The 18,500-nt window shown below is 38.2% G+C and overlaps 1 protein-coding gene across 1 annotated transcript in view; it reads right to left on the bottom strand.

Moving 5' to 3' along the window:
• C2CD6 (C2 calcium dependent domain containing 6) overlaps nucleotides 1–18,500 on the bottom strand; it is a 149,581-nt gene that overhangs the window by 84,089 nt on the left and 46,992 nt on the right. Inside the window, 4 exon segments of the mRNA XM_012446305.2 lie at nucleotides 6,280–6,423; nucleotides 11,864–11,943; nucleotides 14,000–14,068; nucleotides 15,025–15,069. Of these exon segments, the coding sequence (XP_012301728.2) occupies nucleotides 6,280–6,423; nucleotides 11,864–11,943; nucleotides 14,000–14,068; nucleotides 15,025–15,069 (338 nt within the window).

Below are 18,500 nucleotides of genomic sequence, written 5' to 3'. Positions count from 1 at the left end.
ACAAAATGACATCTAAAACGTCACATTTTCCACCTCAAGCCAATTAGGTCACTATTGGTATTAATCAACTACATCTAGCATTTCTCCATATCTGTACACATGCATTCTTCAAAGCTATGCTGTTTATATGCTCCAGATCCATCATTCATAACCTTAATGATGACCAGGATACTCAAAAAATAGGAGGCCTATTTAGAGCTATACTCTTTACCACTTTTTTGCTTATTACTGTAAGCCTCACATTTACATGTACACCTTTTCTTACAGGCTTCTACCCCAAAGATTTAAATATCAAAATTGCTAACACATCATAACCAGAACCTGAGCCCTTTAATTACACGTCACCAGCTCCCTAACTGTCTACTGCATTTGAATTATTTTCTTCGCATGCCTAGGACAACCTCACTTTTACACTTTAATAAATATCAATGAAAACAACCTCTTCCTAATTAATTTGCTAAATGTTTAACATCTGGTAGCATTTTCCCTGGATTTGTTTTATCTATAACTGTCTTAGTATTCTCTCTCACTATTCATACAGGTTTTTCAATGAGCAAGAGAGCTGACTAGAGTCACCTGGCACTTATCACTCACACACAAAAGGACCAATGCACTGAATAAACAACTAAGATTTGACTGGAATGTCAAATGGAGAGCACTGACGTGCAGCAGGGGAATGGAGATAAATCTGTGGTGATTGGCAGTCCAGGAGGGCAGTGTGAAGGTAAACAGCCTCTGCTGCCCTGTCTCCTCTGTCTGGATCAGATCAGCCTGGACACAGGAGGGACTTCCCATTGTGGGGAAAAGGTTAGCAGAATATCACCACCAGCACCCACTGCTACCACAAATATCAACAATTCTTTCTACAGGAGAACCCCATAGTCCTCATAGGCCTTGAGTGCAGTGTTTAGAGCTGCTGGGAATTCACATAGCTGCACTGCCGTGTATTAGGAGCACAAAGTATGCTCCCAACTGCCCCCTCATCCACCTCTGTGAACCAAGCTGCTACAGCACAGTGCCATCTTGGAGTGCACCCTCCTCTGGGGGACAGTAGCCACTGCACCTCTCCAGCACTGGAGCTCCATCTTCATTACACCACCAAACTCACATAGGTAGCTGAACACTACACCCCAGTTGCACAGAACCTGAGTCTACTGCTGGCTGTGATTATGGTCCTGCACAGCAGGGAAACCAGCCCCAGCCAGCACACTTCCAGCTGGAGGAACTGAAACTGCCACTCTCACCCAGGGTGAACCTGTCCTTGAGTTGGCCAAACTACTGCACGCCCCCCAAGCTGAAAAGGCTCTTGAGCCTCAGAGCAGCTGGTATATCCCTGGGCCAACAGGGTGGCTATGCATCAATGCTCAGGACCTGAAAAACAGCCCTGTAGCACCCCTGGCCTGCCCAATGGCCCTATGCCCCCAATAAGGGCCAGAGAAACCATCTTGTAGGCTGCCCCCGGCAGGCATGTCCCCAGCCTGGGCAAGCAGCCAATAGCCCACGTGCAGGACCTGAAAAACAGCTCCCTGGGCTACCTCCAGGGGCCACACCCCTGAGTAGTCTTGCACCGGCATCCCAGACCTGTGACATGGCCCTGTGGGCAGCCCCCAGCAGACACATCACCGGGCTAGCAAAGCAGCTGTGCACCCACATCTCAGGCCCAAGAAACAGCCCTATGAGCTGCCCCTGGCAGACAGGACCCCAGGCCAGCTTAACAGCTGTGTGTCCACATCCCAGGCCTGAGAAACAGTTCCACAAGTTGCTCTGAGCAGGAATATCCCCAGGCCAGACAAGCCACTGCATGCCACCCATTTAAGAAACAGCCCAGTGAGACCATCCCTGACAAAGTCACACCACCATCTCTACAAACTCAGTCTAGGCTACTGAGAAACTTGCAAATGCCACTAATATAGATTTAGCCGAAGAAACTATATGAAGACTAAACTGCTGGATCCACCTAGAACCAGGCCACCAGGTGCCTCACCAATCTGACCTCCGAAGATCCATTCATACAAATATTTCCCTGGGAAAAATCTACTCCAAAAGATTGAAAGAGGTAACTTTTCTCTCAGATACATAGAAATCAATGTAGGGACACACGAATCAGGAAAGAACAAGGAAAATTCTTCAATAGAAACAATAATTATCCAGTAAGAGACCCTGATCATAAGGAAACATATAAAATGTCAGAAAAAATTTCAAAATAATAATCTTAAGGAAACTCAGTGAGATATAATAGAATACAGATAGACAATTAAATCAGAAAAACAATTCATGATTTAAATGAGAAATTCAACAAATAAATAGATATAAAAAGGACCAAACCGATATCCTAGAGCTGAAGAATTCAATGACTGAAATAAAATGTACAATTGTGGGCCGGGTACAGTGGCTCACACCTGTAATCTTGGCACTTTGGGAGGCCGAGGTGGGTGGATCATTTGGGATCAGGAGTTCCAGACCAGCCTGGCCAATAAGGCAAAACCCCTAGTTTTTGTATTTTAGTCTTTACTAAAATACCAAAATCAGCCGAGCATGGTGGCTCATGTCTGTAATTCCAGCTTCATGGAGGCTGAGGCACAAGAATCACTTGAACCCAGGACGTGGAGGTTGCAGTGAACCGAGCTAGCGCCACTGCACTCCAGCCTGGGCAACAGAGCAAGACTCTGAAAGAAATGTCAATTGAGACTAGACCACACAGAATAAATAATTTCTGAACTTGAAGGCAGGTCTGTTGAAATAATACAGGCAAATGAAAAAGAACACAATGAAGAAAGGCTACAGGACTTATGGGACATTGTTAAACAAACAAATTATCACATTACAGGAGTTCCAGAAGAAGAGAAGCTCCTATGATCACAAGAAACTGAATTCTTCAAACAACCTGAACAAACTTGAAAGAGACCCCTTTAAATGAGAATGTGCTAGCCAACATCTTTCTTTCAGCCTTGTGAAATCTTAAGCAGAGAATTCAATTACACTCTATCCAGATATCTGAATGACTGTGAGAAAATAGATGTTGTTTTAAACAACTAAGTTTGTAGTAATTTGTTATGCAGCAATAAAAAGAGAATACACCTAATGACCATTAGTAACCAAGTGAAAATTGCAGCATATTCACCAAATTCAATGCCATGAAACAGCATAGATGAGTCTTAGAAACATAATAATAGGTGATGTAAGCAAAATCAAATAGTGTATTATTTAAGCATCCTAGATATAAGATTTTTTTTACAAAATTAATTTTCAAAAGGCAAAAAACAAAATCAAAACTCATAGAAGTAGTTAACTTCTGGGAAATAGGCAGAAGGATGAGATGGGGAGAAACTCATGAGCAGATACAAATCATCCGTAATGTTTAGGTTCTAGGTTAGGTTAAGTACTGGTTGGTAGCATTATATTGTTCTACATATAATCTACATTAGAATTATGGATTATTATTTTTGTATCAAATATTATATTTAAAAGATTATATAGGCTGGGTGCAGTGGCTCATGCCTGTAATCCCAGCACTTTGAGAAGTCAAGGTGGGCAGATCATTTGAGGTCAGAAGTTTGAGAACAGCCTACCAACATAGTGAAATTCCATCTCTACTAAAAATACAAAAAAATCAGCCAGGCATGGTGCATGCCTGTAGTCCTAGCTACTTGAGAGGCTGAGGCAGGAGAATCTCTTGAACTCGGGAGGTGGAGGTTGCAGTGAGCCAAGATCATGCCACTGCACTCCAGCCTGGGTGACAAGATGAGACTCTGTCTCAAAAAAAAAAAAAAAAAAAAAAAAACAGGAAAGAAAAGGAAAAAAACGATAATATAAAAAACCTACAATGGCTTCCTACTTTTCTTAGAATAAAATTCAAATTATGGTCTATAAGGCTCTGAATAATCTGGTCTCCACCTGTCTTGTCTCAAGCCACTTTCTCCCTTGCTTTTTGCTCCACTTACAATGGCTGCCATCTTTTTCTAGGCAAAATCTTTTCTTATCTTAGAGCTTTCATACATATTCATACAGTAAGTCTCTACCCCTGGATCCTTGGTATGCTAACTCCTTTTCTTTAATGTTACCTCAAATATCTTCTCTAATAATTCTTATAAAAATCAGTCACCTCCTTTATTTTCTACCATCTTTTTGAGGCCTTCATAGTTTATTTCTTAATTTATAATTTATTTGTTTTGCTTTTTTATGTCTCTACTCATTATACTCCAAGTTCTTTCAGAAAAGATACTATGATCTTTAAAATGATCACTGTGAATCTGAACTAGGTTATTTCAGACCAATCATCTCACTGCACAACTATAAAAGCTAGACAAAGCATTGCCTAAATTGTGTTGGGAAGAATCAGTGAGTTATAAAGTCAGCAAGGATTTGCATACCCAAGATTCCAGACAGAAAGGAAGTCCAGAGACATGGAGCCCATCATTTAGTACCATTTTTCCTTCAAGGCATTTATGCCTTGAGAAGGCCAAGGAGTTATAAAACTGAGAAGAGCTTTGAGATACAAATACAAGGCTGGGAGAACAAAAACCAGAGTCCAGGGCTTGTCAGGGGTGAGAAGTCCTGGTAAACACCAGTTGGCTTTTTTTTTTTGGACCCTAAAAGGCTTTAAGAGAATGAGTGTCTCTTCAAATGTTATGACCTAGTTGCCTCATGTGTCTCACACTAGTCCCCATCCTGACATTGGGACTAAGAATAAATCACAAAGAGACTAGCCTCCCTCACAGGAACTACAGCTTGGCTTCAAGTCATTTCGATTTCAATCTTAATTGAATTAAAGCGGTCTGGCATTGTTAGTGCTCCTAGCCTAGCTGGCTGCCAGAGACAAATGTATACCTTCTCTCTAGAAATATGTAATTAAAATTAAGATCCACAAATTAGTTCTATAAATTTTCAAATACAATGTCTAGCACTCAATCAAAACAACTAGGCATGTGAGAGTATAAGAACTGACTGAAAACTAAGGAAAGAAAAAACCAATAATTTAAATAGACTCACAGAATCCAGATAACGAAGTGGTCAGACTTGGAATTTAAAATAGCATTGATGGCTATAAACTGTAAGTATACATACCCCGAAATTCATATGTTGAAATCCTAATCCTCTACGTGATGATATTTGGAGGTAGGGACTTCGGGAGGTAAGGGTCTTGAGGGTAGAGCCCTCAGGAATGGGATTGGTATTCTTATGATAAGAGACATGAGAGAGATGATCTCCCTCCACAATGTGAGGATATGGTAAACAGAAAGCCATTTGCAAACCAAGAAGAGGGCCCTCAGCAGGAATCAAATCAGCTGACATCTTGATCTTGGACATCCCAGCCTCCAGAACTAATAAATAAAGGTTTGTTGTTTAAACCATCCAATCTATGGTATTTCTTATAGTAGCTTGAGCTGACCAAGACAATAATAAATATGTCCAAAGAATTAAAAGACACGGCTGTGGATTTTGGCAAGTAAATAGAAACTATAAAAAGAAGGGAAAATCCATAGTGAGAAATAACATAACTAAAATTAAGAACTCAGTTGATTCAATGGCAGAATAAAAACAAGAAGGAACATGTGAACTAGAATATAAGTCAGAAGAAAGTAACTAGACTGAAGCATAGCAAAAATAAAAAAAAAAAAAAGGATGAGAAATACAAAAAAAAAAAGATGAGAAATACAAAAAAAAAAAAAGCATGAGACCTATGAAATACATTGGTGAATGAGGAGACAGCAAGTATTATGCTTTATTCCTCATAAATGAGTTTTCACCTCTGCTAGGCACAGTGTAATCCCAGCACTTTGGGAGGCTGAGACTGGAGGATCACTTGAGGCCAGGAGTTAGAGGCCAGCCTGGTCAACACAGCAAGACCTTATCTCAAAAAAGAAATAAAAACAAGCCAGGTGTGGTGGTGTGTGATGTGTCTGTAGTCCCTGGTCCTTGGGAGGCTGAGGCAGGAAGATTGTTTGAGCCCAGAAGTTTGGGGCTGCAGTGAGCATAATCATGCCACTGCACTCCAATCTGGCCCAATCTGGGTGACAGAGTGAGGCACTGTTTCAAAAAATAGAGTTTTCACCTCTTTCTTTGGCATAACACTGACTTTTTCAAACAAGATACCTGAATTTGACAAGTAAAAATCAGAAATAATCTCATGAAACAACAACACCATAATGAAAGTTTCTGGGCCTATAGCAACCCTATGTCTCAAAAGAATAAATTAATACATTATACAAATAACACATAAGATGAATATTTTGAGCTCTTTTGAACTTTTTTTTTTTTCTTTTCTTTTTTTGTTTTTACCTTTCCCGGGGTTGTTGCTGAAGTTTTTCAAGTTGCACTACAGATGGCTGGTCGGAGGGGTGCCCAGTTGGAGTCCCAATAGTAACATTCAGATCTGGGGATAAGAATGCTGGATATGCTATTGTCTGTGGCGTGATAACATGTCTGTAAAAAAATAAGAAAGTGAAATATTGAAATTATACAAAAGTCCACTTCCAAAATCAGTGGCAGCTATCACTTTTGAACCCTTCTCTCTTATATTTTCAGCTCACCTATCCACCTTGGGCCATCGAAGGCTAGAGCTAGGGGAAAAAAGTCAAGAGCCAGAAATCCAGAGATAAGTGCTCTCTTGATTATCCTTACTACTAAACTCAGATCATAGGCAGCAGGGATGGAAAGGACAGAAGGGCCTGAAGTTCTAATGAGAAGTACAAAGGCTAGATCTCTCTCTCAATCTTTAGACCCAAATCTCTATCTCTTAAATATTTTATTTTTAAAATCTATTAATTTTTTGGAATGTATTGTGTGCTAGGTACAATGTTCATATAGCTATATATATTATCTCATTCGCTTTTCACAGCAAGCCCATCAGATAAGAATTATTAGATCCTATTATATATATAAGAAAGCTAGATTCGAGAGATTAAACAACTCCTCCCAAGGTCTTAAAACTGGTAAGTGGCAAAACTAACATTTAAACACAGTCTCTTGAAATAAAGTTCAGATTCTTAAACACTGTTCTATCCTATGCATAGTGGTAATCACCTTAAACTCCACATGTCAAAATAGAACTCAACATTTTCCCCTTCTCCAGGTATGCCCTTTTCTAAGTGTCCCCTGGTTCAGGAAATAACAGCACTAAATATATACCCAGTGGTACCTAAATGTGAACATCTTTCTTCCTCCTTTCCCCTTCTGTCATCTTCTATCTCCAATCAATCACTTCCTAATTACAGGAGATGTAACTAAACATTCTAAATATTTTACAAATTAATTTGTTCCTCTGTTCCATTATATTAGTCAGGGTTGTCCATAAAAATAGAACCAATAGGATGTATATATACATAAAAATATTTATGATAAGCAATTGGCTCATATGATTGTGGAGACTGATAAGTCCTAAGATCTGCAGTGTTAATCAGCAAGCTGGAGACCCAGGGGAGGCAAAGGTATAATTTTTGACTGAGTTCAAAGGCCTGAGAATCAGGAGAGCCAATAGTGTAGTTCCAGTCCAAAGGCTGGTAGACTGGAGATCCAGAAGAGCTGATGTTTCAGTTTGAGTACAAAAGCAGGGAAAAGTTAATGCCCCAGTTCAAAGATAGTCAGGCAGGAGGCATTCTCTCCTACCCCAAAGTGAGTTAATCTTTTTGTTTCTTCCAACTTATTGAATGAGGTCCACCCACACTAGGGAGAGCAATCTGCTTTACTCAGTCCACCAGTTTAAAGTTCAATCTCATCAAAAACACTCTGCTCTCAGAATGATTTTTGACCAACAGCTGGGTACTTTATAGCCACCACTAACAAGTTATTAGATCTGTTGCATAATATGATCCAAATGGCAGAGAAGCTTGCATGGCAGCCTGGACCTGTTGCAGAACCTTCTCTTGTTCTGGGCCCCACTCAAAACTAGCAGCATTTTGAGTCACCCAGTAAATGGGCCAGAATAACATACCCAAAAGAGGAACAGATTATCTCCAAAATCCAAAAAGGCCTATCTGTGGTTATTTCTCCAGATGTTGTATCTCTTTTTTGTTGTAAGAGAAGCCAGATGCAACAACTCATCCTTCACTGTATACAGGATATCACCACCCATACCACTGGACCCCTAGAAATTTCACTGAGGTAGAAGGCCCTTGAATTTTTGTCATATTTATTTCCCACTTTCTGACAGAAATATGTCTTACCAATAAGTCTAGAGTAGTTGCTACTTCTTGCTCACTAGGTCCAATCAGCCTGTCATCAATAAAACAAATCAGTCTGCTATCTTATAGAAGAAAAAGGCAATCAAGATCCCTGGGAACTAAATTGTAATGAGAGAGCTGATACACCCCTAAGTTAGGACAGTGAAGGGGTATTGCTCGCCTCGCCAGCTGAAAGCAAACTGCTTCTGATGGTCTTTATTAATAGGTATGGAGAAATAAGCATTTACCAGATCCGTAGCTGCATACCAGATACCAGGGGATATATTAATTTGCTCAAACAATGAAACCACATCTGGTATAGCAGCTGCAATTGAAGTTGTCACTTGGTTAAGCTCACAAGAATCCACTGTGATTCTCTAATATCCATCTGTCTTCTTCACAGGCCAATGTAGGAGTTAAATGGAGATGTGGTGGGAATCACCACTCCTGCGTTTTTCAGGTCCTTGATGGTGGCACTAACCTCTGCAATTCCTCCATTCAGTATTGCTTTTCATTTACTACTTTCATAGATGGAGGGAATTCTAGTGGCTTCTTCTTGGCCTTTCCCAACATAATAGCCTTCATTCCACACATCAGGAAAGCAATTTGGGGATTCTGCCAGCTACTTAGTATATCTATTCCAGTTATGCATTCTAGAACCAGGGAAATAACCACTGGATATGTTCAGGGACCCACAGAGCCAACTGTGAGATGGACCTTAACCAAAAGTCTATTGATCACTTGAGCTCCATAAGTCCCTACTCTGACTGATGGACCACAGTGACTTTCAGAGTCTTCTGGAACTAGTGTTAGTTCAGAGACAGTGTCTAGTAGTCCCCAAAAGCCCTGATTGTTCCCTTCTCCCCAGTGCACAATTACCATGGTAAAAGGCCATAGGTCCCTTTGGGGAAGGCTGGGAGAAATACTAGCAGTATAAATTTTTGGAAGTATACTAGGGTCCTTTCTTAAGGTGACCCAACCTCCTTTTCATTAAAGGAGTTCTGGGTCTGTAAAGTAGCTCAAGTCTGAGAATTGATTGAGAACCCATGACTGTCTGTTTTTATGATTCTGGTTAGACTTTTGTTCCCTCGACCTAAACCTTTTCTGCTTAACCTCATACAGATGAGGTTAGAATTTAGTAGGCTTCCTATCTGTTCACGTCTAGGAACACATGATCAGATAGCCAACACCATAGGTCTGCTCTAGTAAGACTATTCTGATTGCTGCTTTGATTCTACTATCCATTGTGGTAACCACGCCCACCTTGCCTTTGGCAGTTGAGTGTCTTCACTTGATTCCTGACACCCTGGGATCCAATTACTCCCATTGCATTTAAGTTTCCCAATTCAGTGACTGCAGTTGCCACTGTGAAGTCTGGCCCACAGGGAAGAGCAATCACAGTGCTCTTCAAGGATCCCAGAGTACCCTTCATGAATTCATTTCTCATAGGGTAAAAATGTGTGACTTCTGGACCCTCTCAGCATGGGTGAATCAATCTTAGATGGCAAGTCCATTCTAACATAATTTCTCTGAGCCTCTCCTTCCTCTAACTAATTCACTGTGGGCCGTCTTTGGTTCCTTTTTCTGTCATTCAACTAAACAAGATACGAGAGCCCTTTCCAACTCCCCAAGCTACAACATTAAATGTGGAAATATCTGTTTAGGCCAGGTGCAGTAGCTCACACCTGCAATCCCAGCACTGTTGGAGGCTGAAGGGGGTGGATTGCTTGAGCACAGGAGTTCGAGACCAGCCTGGGCAACATGGCAAAACCCTGTCTCTATAAAAAAATACAAAAATTAGCCAAATGTGATAACACATTCCTGTATTTCCAGCTATTTGGGAGGCTGAGAGGGAAGACTGATTGAGCCTTGAGAAGTCGAGGCTGCAGTGAGCCGTGATCGTGCCACTGCACTCCAGCCTGGGCAACAGAACAAGACCCTGTCTCCAAAAAAAATAAATAAATAAAAATAATCTGTTTAGTGAATCCATATCAATAAACTCAGCCTGATGCAACTTTATTTTCCTTCCCCCATTATCCCATGCCCTTAAAATCCATCTCTACCTATATTCTCCAGAATTCTGTCTGTATAAATTAAAAAACTCAAACAGTTCTTTTGGACTATATATGGAGTATGTTCCTGAGGATCCAAAAGAGTAAAATTTGCTCACATTTGAGAAGCATAAACCTACAATGATGATGGTAGTAATGAGGAATATGTATTAATTTTATAAGTAGGTAAAAACTAATTAGGCATTTCACTATTTACTACCATGTTCTAAGTACTTCACATGTAACTTATTTAATCATCATAGTAATTCAATTGAGTAGTTTTAATTTTTATCCCATCCAACAAATGAAGCATAAAGAGCCTAAGCAACTTGCCCAGAGTCGTATAGGAGGAGAGCCCATGTAGTCTGGTCTAGGGCCTGAACTCTCAATCACTGTATCTTGCCCCTGCCTACTCCTCTAGCTCATCCCCCATTGCTCTCCTCCTTGTTCCTAATCTCTTAGCCACTCTCAACTAAAGAAGGTTCTCCAACACAATAGAGCCTCTTACAGCTTCCTGCTTTTACTTATGTGGCCTCTCAAGAGAATGTGTCTCTTCACTCCTCCAAAATCAGCGAGATGCTCTACTACCACTTTTACAAGTCTCACTCCAGGCACTTTCTCTTGTGGAGCCTCACTTGATAACTCTTTCCTCCCCAACTTCCCTGACAAGAACTAGAAGCTTCTTGGCTGTCCCACAGTTGTTTATGTTTGACTCTTGAAGGGCTTTTATCCCATTTGCATCATCATCATAATAATTTTTTATGTTACTTTGCATTAAACCATGAGCTACTCAAGGGCAAGAAGAAGACCTCACGTGTCTTTGTATTTGCCATGACTTGGGGATATAGCAGACATTCAATAAATGTTTATTTAATCAATGCATGAAGAAGAAAAATAAACATAAGAAAAAATTTAGCTTTACTATTTCAACAAATTGTCAATATCAAATAAAGTATTTTAATGATAATATCCAGTGCTGGTGAAACAATAGGAAAATAAGCACTTCAGAACACAATTTCCCATTCAATACCTAATTCTCTCAATCCGATTTCAGCTTTTTCCCATTTCTTGTTCTTGGATAACACTATAGATTACATCTCTTTCTCAGGCGCTCACTTTTCTATAATCTTTTTTTATTGGTGAAATTTCAAGATTGATTAGCATACTATATTTTAAGTTACTTTTGGTTTGCTAATGACTTTTTTTTACCATAGACTTTTTATGGATGATTTTGTAGCAATAATTGAAGTGGTGTGGTGGTAAGGGTAACATGACTATACTGCAGAGCACACAAAACTGATAACTATCAGACACTCTGATATTAAGTCTCTCACCTCTTTTCCCAAAAGGGGTATCTCCTTGGCCTGCTTTCCTTATTAAGATATTCCTCCCTTTTCTCCTTCAGGCATGAACTTGGCACTCTTCTTTTATCTCCACATGTCCTCAACACCTATCCAGGGCCATGCCCAGAAATTTAAAATTTCTGCCTCTTATTAAGCAAAATAATTCACGACTCTTTTCACCTCAGAGTCTAGTCCAACCTGGCCATGTCCTGGGGACTTCTTAAAATAACCAAAATGCTCCACCAAATGGATTAAAATTGTTTTAAATGCCACACAACCTGACCATATTAATGAGACTTAAAATACTTACGTCATGGGGTCTGTTCTTTCTGGAGGTGGTGCAATATTCATAAACATGGATGGTTCAATCATTCTCTGAAGAGGTTTTAACTGAAAAAAATGTAAGTGTATGTTAACATTGTTTAGTTATAATTAAAACGAAAGAAAACAAACTAACATTTACTGGGTGGTAAATATTTGCCAAGCATTTTATTATACCTTTAATCTTATTTAACCATCTCAATAAATCTATACCATAAGTAACTATGCATATTCTACTGATGAGACTGAAGATCAGTAATTTGCTCAGGGCTACACAATAGGCAAGAGTCAGGACTTGAAGGTAGCTTTATCTGTCCCCAAGGTAGTGCTCTGTTTACAGTATCACAGTAGGTAAGTATGGGACCATATCTCTGAAAAGCTCACAAAGTCAAGTTTTTATTTTGAACTTTTCTTATATATCCCATTCTTTTCCATACAATTCCTTTGTTCCTTGTTTTCAGTAGATTCCACTGATATAAAATAATACTTGCCCAGTTTTATCTGAAAAGGATACCTCTCCTTAAAAATGGTATTATTATATATGATATTTCTGTTTAGACACAAAACCTACCTCTGAAGTTGGTGCTCACATGCTCTAACTGTCACAAAAAGGAGTAAACAACTAAGGGTCTCTATAAGGCCTAATTATGATAAGAATTTTTTAAAATAGCAAAAGAAAAAGTAGAAAATCAAAGCAGAGACTGGAAAAAAAAAGCTTGTTCCTTGCAGCTTTCATCTGTGTATTACTTCTGATTCAAAATGTATTAAACATCATTATAATATAATATAGGCAAAATTTTAAAGCATATTACAGAGATTTCTCAGTTAACAGAGTGGTAGACTTGTTTAGTAAGACTGATGTCTTCACTCTCAATTCCTAATTTAAAAACAGCCAAAACTTGAAAAAATAAAAAAGGAAAAACTGAAAGTGATAAATGACATGTAAATAAAGGTCATTTCCCCTATACAACAGCAGTACTAATAGGACTGCATTTCTGAATACCACAAAACTGATGACACCCAGGAATATTAAGAATTCTTTCAATATTTGATGAGAGAATATATTGGTACTTTTCTAGAATAACTTATTGAAAAGGTCATTGTTTCGGACAAGAATTTCCTTTCTAGCAATCTGGCCTAAGGATATAATTAAAGAAAAGGACATAGCTTAGTACATAAAAGTATTTGTGGCAATGTGGACACATTGTAGTGAACTTAAAGGAGCAAGTCAAAACTAGGAAGATATCTTCTTTGGGTTTGTTACTCTCTTGATGAATCAAGGAGAGTTAAAATAACACCAGATTTTGAAAAACTGTGGAGGAAAGGAGCATATAAGTATTATCTGAATAACATCAGTGACTCCATTGTTTTTTCAGAGACAAGATCTCACTATGTTGTCCAGACTGACTCAAGTGACCCTCCTGCTTCAGCCTCCAGAGTATCTAGGTTTACAGGTATGAGCTACCAGGGCAAGCAATAACTCAATTTTTAATACTATATTGAGATGCAGAAATCCACACTGATTTCTTGAATACTTATATTTTAAATAATTACATCAATATGTATGTATACACACAAATAAAAGCAAGTTTTGTTTTATTTTTTTGAGACAGAGTCTCACTCTATCACCCAGGCTGGAGTGCAGTGGTGCGATCTTGGTTCACTGCAACTCCCGCCTCCCAGGTTGAAGTGATTCTCCTGCCTCAGTCTCCCGAGTAGCTGGAATTACAGGCACCTGCTACCATGCCTGGCTAATTTTTGTATTTTTAGTAGAGATGGGGTTTCACCATTTGGCCAGGATGGTCTCAAACTCCTGACCTCAGGTGACCCACCCACCTTGGCCTCCCAAAGTGCTAAGATTACGGGCCTGAGACACCATGCCCAGCCTAAAATCCAGTTTTATAATAAGACATTTTGAATAAAATATCATTGCTTTAAAATGCATAAACAAATAATAGTAAAGTCTCGTCTTTCTTTAGGCTGATGAAAAGCCCACATACCTCAAGGATGGGAGGTAAAGAAGCATCTTTTAAAAACATTTATTTTAAAGAATTGATCAAACTGAAATAGGATGATTTGACTGAAGAGTTACAACAGAATAATCTTTTAAAAGAAGGGAACTAACCTGATGTGAAAATCCATAACCAAAGTTTCCATAGGAAAACATAAATGCCACCTCCAGCCTGCAGACAAACTAAACATGTGGTAAATTTTATTGTTTGATCAGGATGATATTTTAATAGAGAAGTGACAAAATGTGATATTTTTTACTTTACAAATCTGTAAGTTAGAAAAGCCAAAGTATGAAACTCTTGACTTTTAAAAAAACATTTACACAAGAAACTCCTACAGAAGAATCTACTGAGTTCCTGAAATGTTAAAACCTTTTATGTTAAATAGTATTATACAACTAAAATATGGAAAATATCAACTTCTAATTGCTAATAGGATTACACTGAGATGCTCACATATATATGTAGATTCATACACATGTATGTATATTTTTAATTGTTTACTCACACTCCTCTCACCTCCAGTCCCATTTTCAGATAAAATTTTGATTTAGACAAATGATTTCACTTCTCTGAACCCCAGATTGCGTATATGTGAAATAAAGGAGGGCACAAGAGGTAATAAGGTCAAGTTCCTGGCCCCTGTGTTGGCCAATGGCAGCAAAAGTCTCTCTGAATAGAAAGATCAATTAATCCAACTACTAATTTTAAGCACTTAAAAATAAAAATTAAAGTAAGAACTATAAACAACTCTTTAGAAACTCCCCAGAGAGAAAAATAATACTTCCTCAATTTAGCAAGTGAGGATCCTGAGGCTGTGCAGCTAAAGCAGCAGCCAGAGGCATTCTACTCTCTCACCCAATGATTGCTAATTTTCTTTATCACCATTTAGCAAAAAATAAATAAACAAATAAAATAAGGAAAGAAAGAGAATGAGGAGGAAGAGGAGGAGGAGATTCTTGTTAGTAAATACTGACTTTCTATTTAATACATTTCTACTATTTCAAACAGTGACTGGTACAGTAGCTAAAAGGATAAAAACATGTAGGTTACAAATAATATCAGAGGAAAGTTACATGAAATGTTAAGAAAATATTACATGCATATAAAACTTAGGAAGTTTCAGTAAAGTCCTTACTGTGTTTCCATGCAACATTTGAACGTCTTCAATGAAGCACCCTTTCTAGAAAAAAGAAATAATAAAGTTTTAAAATATAGAAATACTCACATATTTCCCTGTATATTATCTAAACCAAGGGTCCCCAGCCCCTAGGCCATGGGCTGCTACAGGTCCATGGCCTCCATGTCCTGTTAGGAACTGGGCTGCACAGCAGGAAATGAGTGGTGGGCTAGCAAGCAAATCTTCATCTGTATTTACAGCCACTTCCCATCACTCATATTACACCTGAGCTCCGCCTCCTGCCAGATCAGTGGCGGCTTTAGATTCTCATAGGAGCATGAACCGTATTGTGACCTGTGCACTCGAGGGATCTAGGTTGTGCTCCTTATGAGAATCTAATGCCCGATGATCTGTCACTGCCTCCCATCACCCCCAAATGGGACCACCTAGTTTCAGGAAACCAAGCTCAGGACTCCCACTGATTCTATATTATGGTGAGTTGTATAATTATTTCATTATATATTACAATGTAATAATATTAGAAATAAAGTGCACAATAAATGTAATGCACTTGAATCATCCTGACCCCCCTCCCCACCCTTGTCCATGGAAAAATTGTCTTCCACGAAACAAGTCCCTGGTGCCGAAAAGGTTGGGGACTGCTGATCTAAACATATTATAGTTTTTTAAAAATCAGGTAATAACTTTTCAAATCCACATTTGAACCTAATAGCCAAAAGACAAATACAAGGAATGTTCAAAAGAAGAAAATAAAAATTCCAAGTTTAAGTAACAGAAATAAATATATTTATATTATGTTGTGGATAAAAATGTTCCTGCTAAGTTACAGTTCCCCTTTACAATCACTTGTGAGAAGAACCTGGCATCTGCCACCGAAGGTTCTGCAACCTCAGACTCCTCTGAGCAAGACCGATAGACTGCCCAGCCCAGCCCAGGACTCCTTTTGTCTTCTTTGCTCCCCATAGACCAGTTGGTTAACCTTTCTCCTATTTCTTTTTCCTCTTGATGTTAAATGTTACTTCGTTGTGGAATGTTTAACCTATAACATTTACATATTAAGTGTACTATTATGCCTGTTTGCAGTATTGACTGACTTGTGGAATGGCTTGAGGCTGTGTGCCCACAACTCTAACTGCTGAGTGAACGGGAGGTACTAAGGAGAGCTGGCTCCTTGGGAACTCCATGTAGCTTGTGGCTTTCGTGACTGAAATAACATCAGTAAAAACCTGACATTGTGGAAAGACACAAACATGCATGGACCTGGTTACCTCTAACCTTGCACCCTCACGAGAGAGGGGTTACTTAAACATAATTCTATATGATAAGCTGACTACCGACAGGACTGAGTACCTCTCTCATCTCTCAGGGATGGCTGGATCTTTTAAACCAGGTAAGCTTTTGTACCCTTGCTCAATATCTACAGTCATCCCTGCTGTTATGAGTCAGTCCACAATTTTCCAGAAACTTTTTGAGTGCCAAAATGACACCAGAAGTAAAAAATTCCATGCCTGGCCTATGTGACAAGTCACAACCAATACACAACAAAAACTTTGTTTCATGCACAAAATTATTAAAAATATTGTATAAATTTACCACCAGCCTATGTGTATAATAAGTATATGAAACATAAATGAACTTCATGTTTAGACTTGGATCCCATCCCCAAGCTATCTCATTATGTATATTTGAATAGTCCAAAATGCCTCTGGTCCCAAGCTTTTTCAGATAAGTAATATTCTGGAAAATACTATGGATATTCTACAAAAAATTAAAAATATCATTACTATATGATCCAGCAATCCCACTTCTGAGTATACATTTAAAGAGATCGAAATTGGTGTGTCAAAGAGAGATCTGCACTCATTTCAGCATGATTCACAATAGCCAAGATATGGAAGCAACCTAGTGTCCATCACCAAATGAACAGATGAATATGTGGTGTATATACTTACATGCAATGGAATACTATACAGTTTAAAATAAAAGGAAATTCTGTCATTTGTGACATGGATGAAACTGGACAATTTTATAATAAGTTAGCCAGGCACAGAAAGAGAAACACTGTATGATCTCACTTATCAGTGGAATCTAAAAAAGTCAGTCTCATAGAAACAGTAGCAAGGTGGTTACCAGAGGCTGGAGAGTAGGGGTAGGAATGGAGAAAGAGAAGATGTGTCCAAAGTCTCAATTAGACTGGAGGAGCAGGTTCTAGTAATCTACTGCACTGCCTGGTGATGTACTGTATATTTCAAAATTGCTGAATAAAATAGATTTTTATCATCCTTAGTATAAAAAAAGATAAGTTGGTGAGGTGATGAAAATATTAATTGGCTTGATTGAATTTTTTTTAGTGTATATATAGATCAAAACATCACATTGTAAATAATAAGCTAAAAATTAATTTATGGGCAAACAGAGGAATACTCCCATCTGGAATAGTATACAGCAGCAAAAAATTAACACTAGCTAAGTGTATTAACATTAGAAATATACCATATTTAGAAATATAAAATGATAATATTTTTATAATCATACATCAGTAGTAAAGTTATGAAAAAATAAGGAAATAATAAATACAAAGTTTTGGATAATCACTATTTTTTCCTGGGGGAGAGGGAGGAGACAGAAGATGGCATCAAGCAGCAACATAAAGACTTCAACTCTATTTTTATTATACTGCAACAAAGAAAATGCAAAAGCCTTGCATTATAAAAGTCCTTTAGACCCCATCTTCTCCCTATGCTGTATGCTATGGCTGTCATACACATGACCTCTCCAAACATTATAAACCACACAGATAAGGTTATAATTTTTACTTTAAATAGTCACACAAATTTTAAAGAAAGTAATAAGAAAACAATAGTCTTTCCTCTAGCACCTCCATTCTGCTGTTGAGCCCATTCAGTAAATGTTTAATTTTGGATATTTTACTTTTCAGTTCCAGAACATGCATGTGGGTCTTTTTAGATTTTCTATTTTTCTGTTTTTGTTTATAAGAAAGAATTGGAAAGAAACTCTGAACACTGAAACATTATAAGTGTGGAACGATGGGTGATTTTTTAATTTAAAAACTATACCTTTGTATTTTGAAATATTAGCATATTATTAATGATCTTATAAAAATAACTATTGACAAGTTTGCATATATGCTTCTAGTCCAAGCATCTATATTTCTAAGTTTTCTTCAACAGAAAGTAACTAATAAGTAATGTCACACTTTTCGATGCCTAAATTGCCATACAGTCAAAGGAACTTTAGTCATTTCTAAAGAGCCTCTCCCAAAATATCTTTGAGAATTTCTGGTTGCTTACACTTACTCATTACTCAATGTTTATCTCCTCCTTCATCTCCTTCATCTCTGTGTCTTAGAAATTATCTGATTTTCCTCAAGTTCTTATTACGAAAATTTTCAAACACACAGACCACTCAAAAGACTCCAATTAGTACCCTTCCTAGAAGATTAAACAAATTCA

The sequence above is a fragment of the Aotus nancymaae genome, unplaced genomic scaffold (assembly GCF_030222135.1).
Source record: "Aotus nancymaae isolate 86718 unplaced genomic scaffold, 86718_ANA_hifiasm-v0.15.2.pri h1tg000008l, whole genome shotgun sequence".
Classification (NCBI taxonomy): Eukaryota; Metazoa; Chordata; class Mammalia; order Primates; family Aotidae; genus Aotus; species Aotus nancymaae.
Note: the sequence above shows the minus strand (reverse complement) of the source record. Positions and strands in the feature narration are given on the sequence as shown.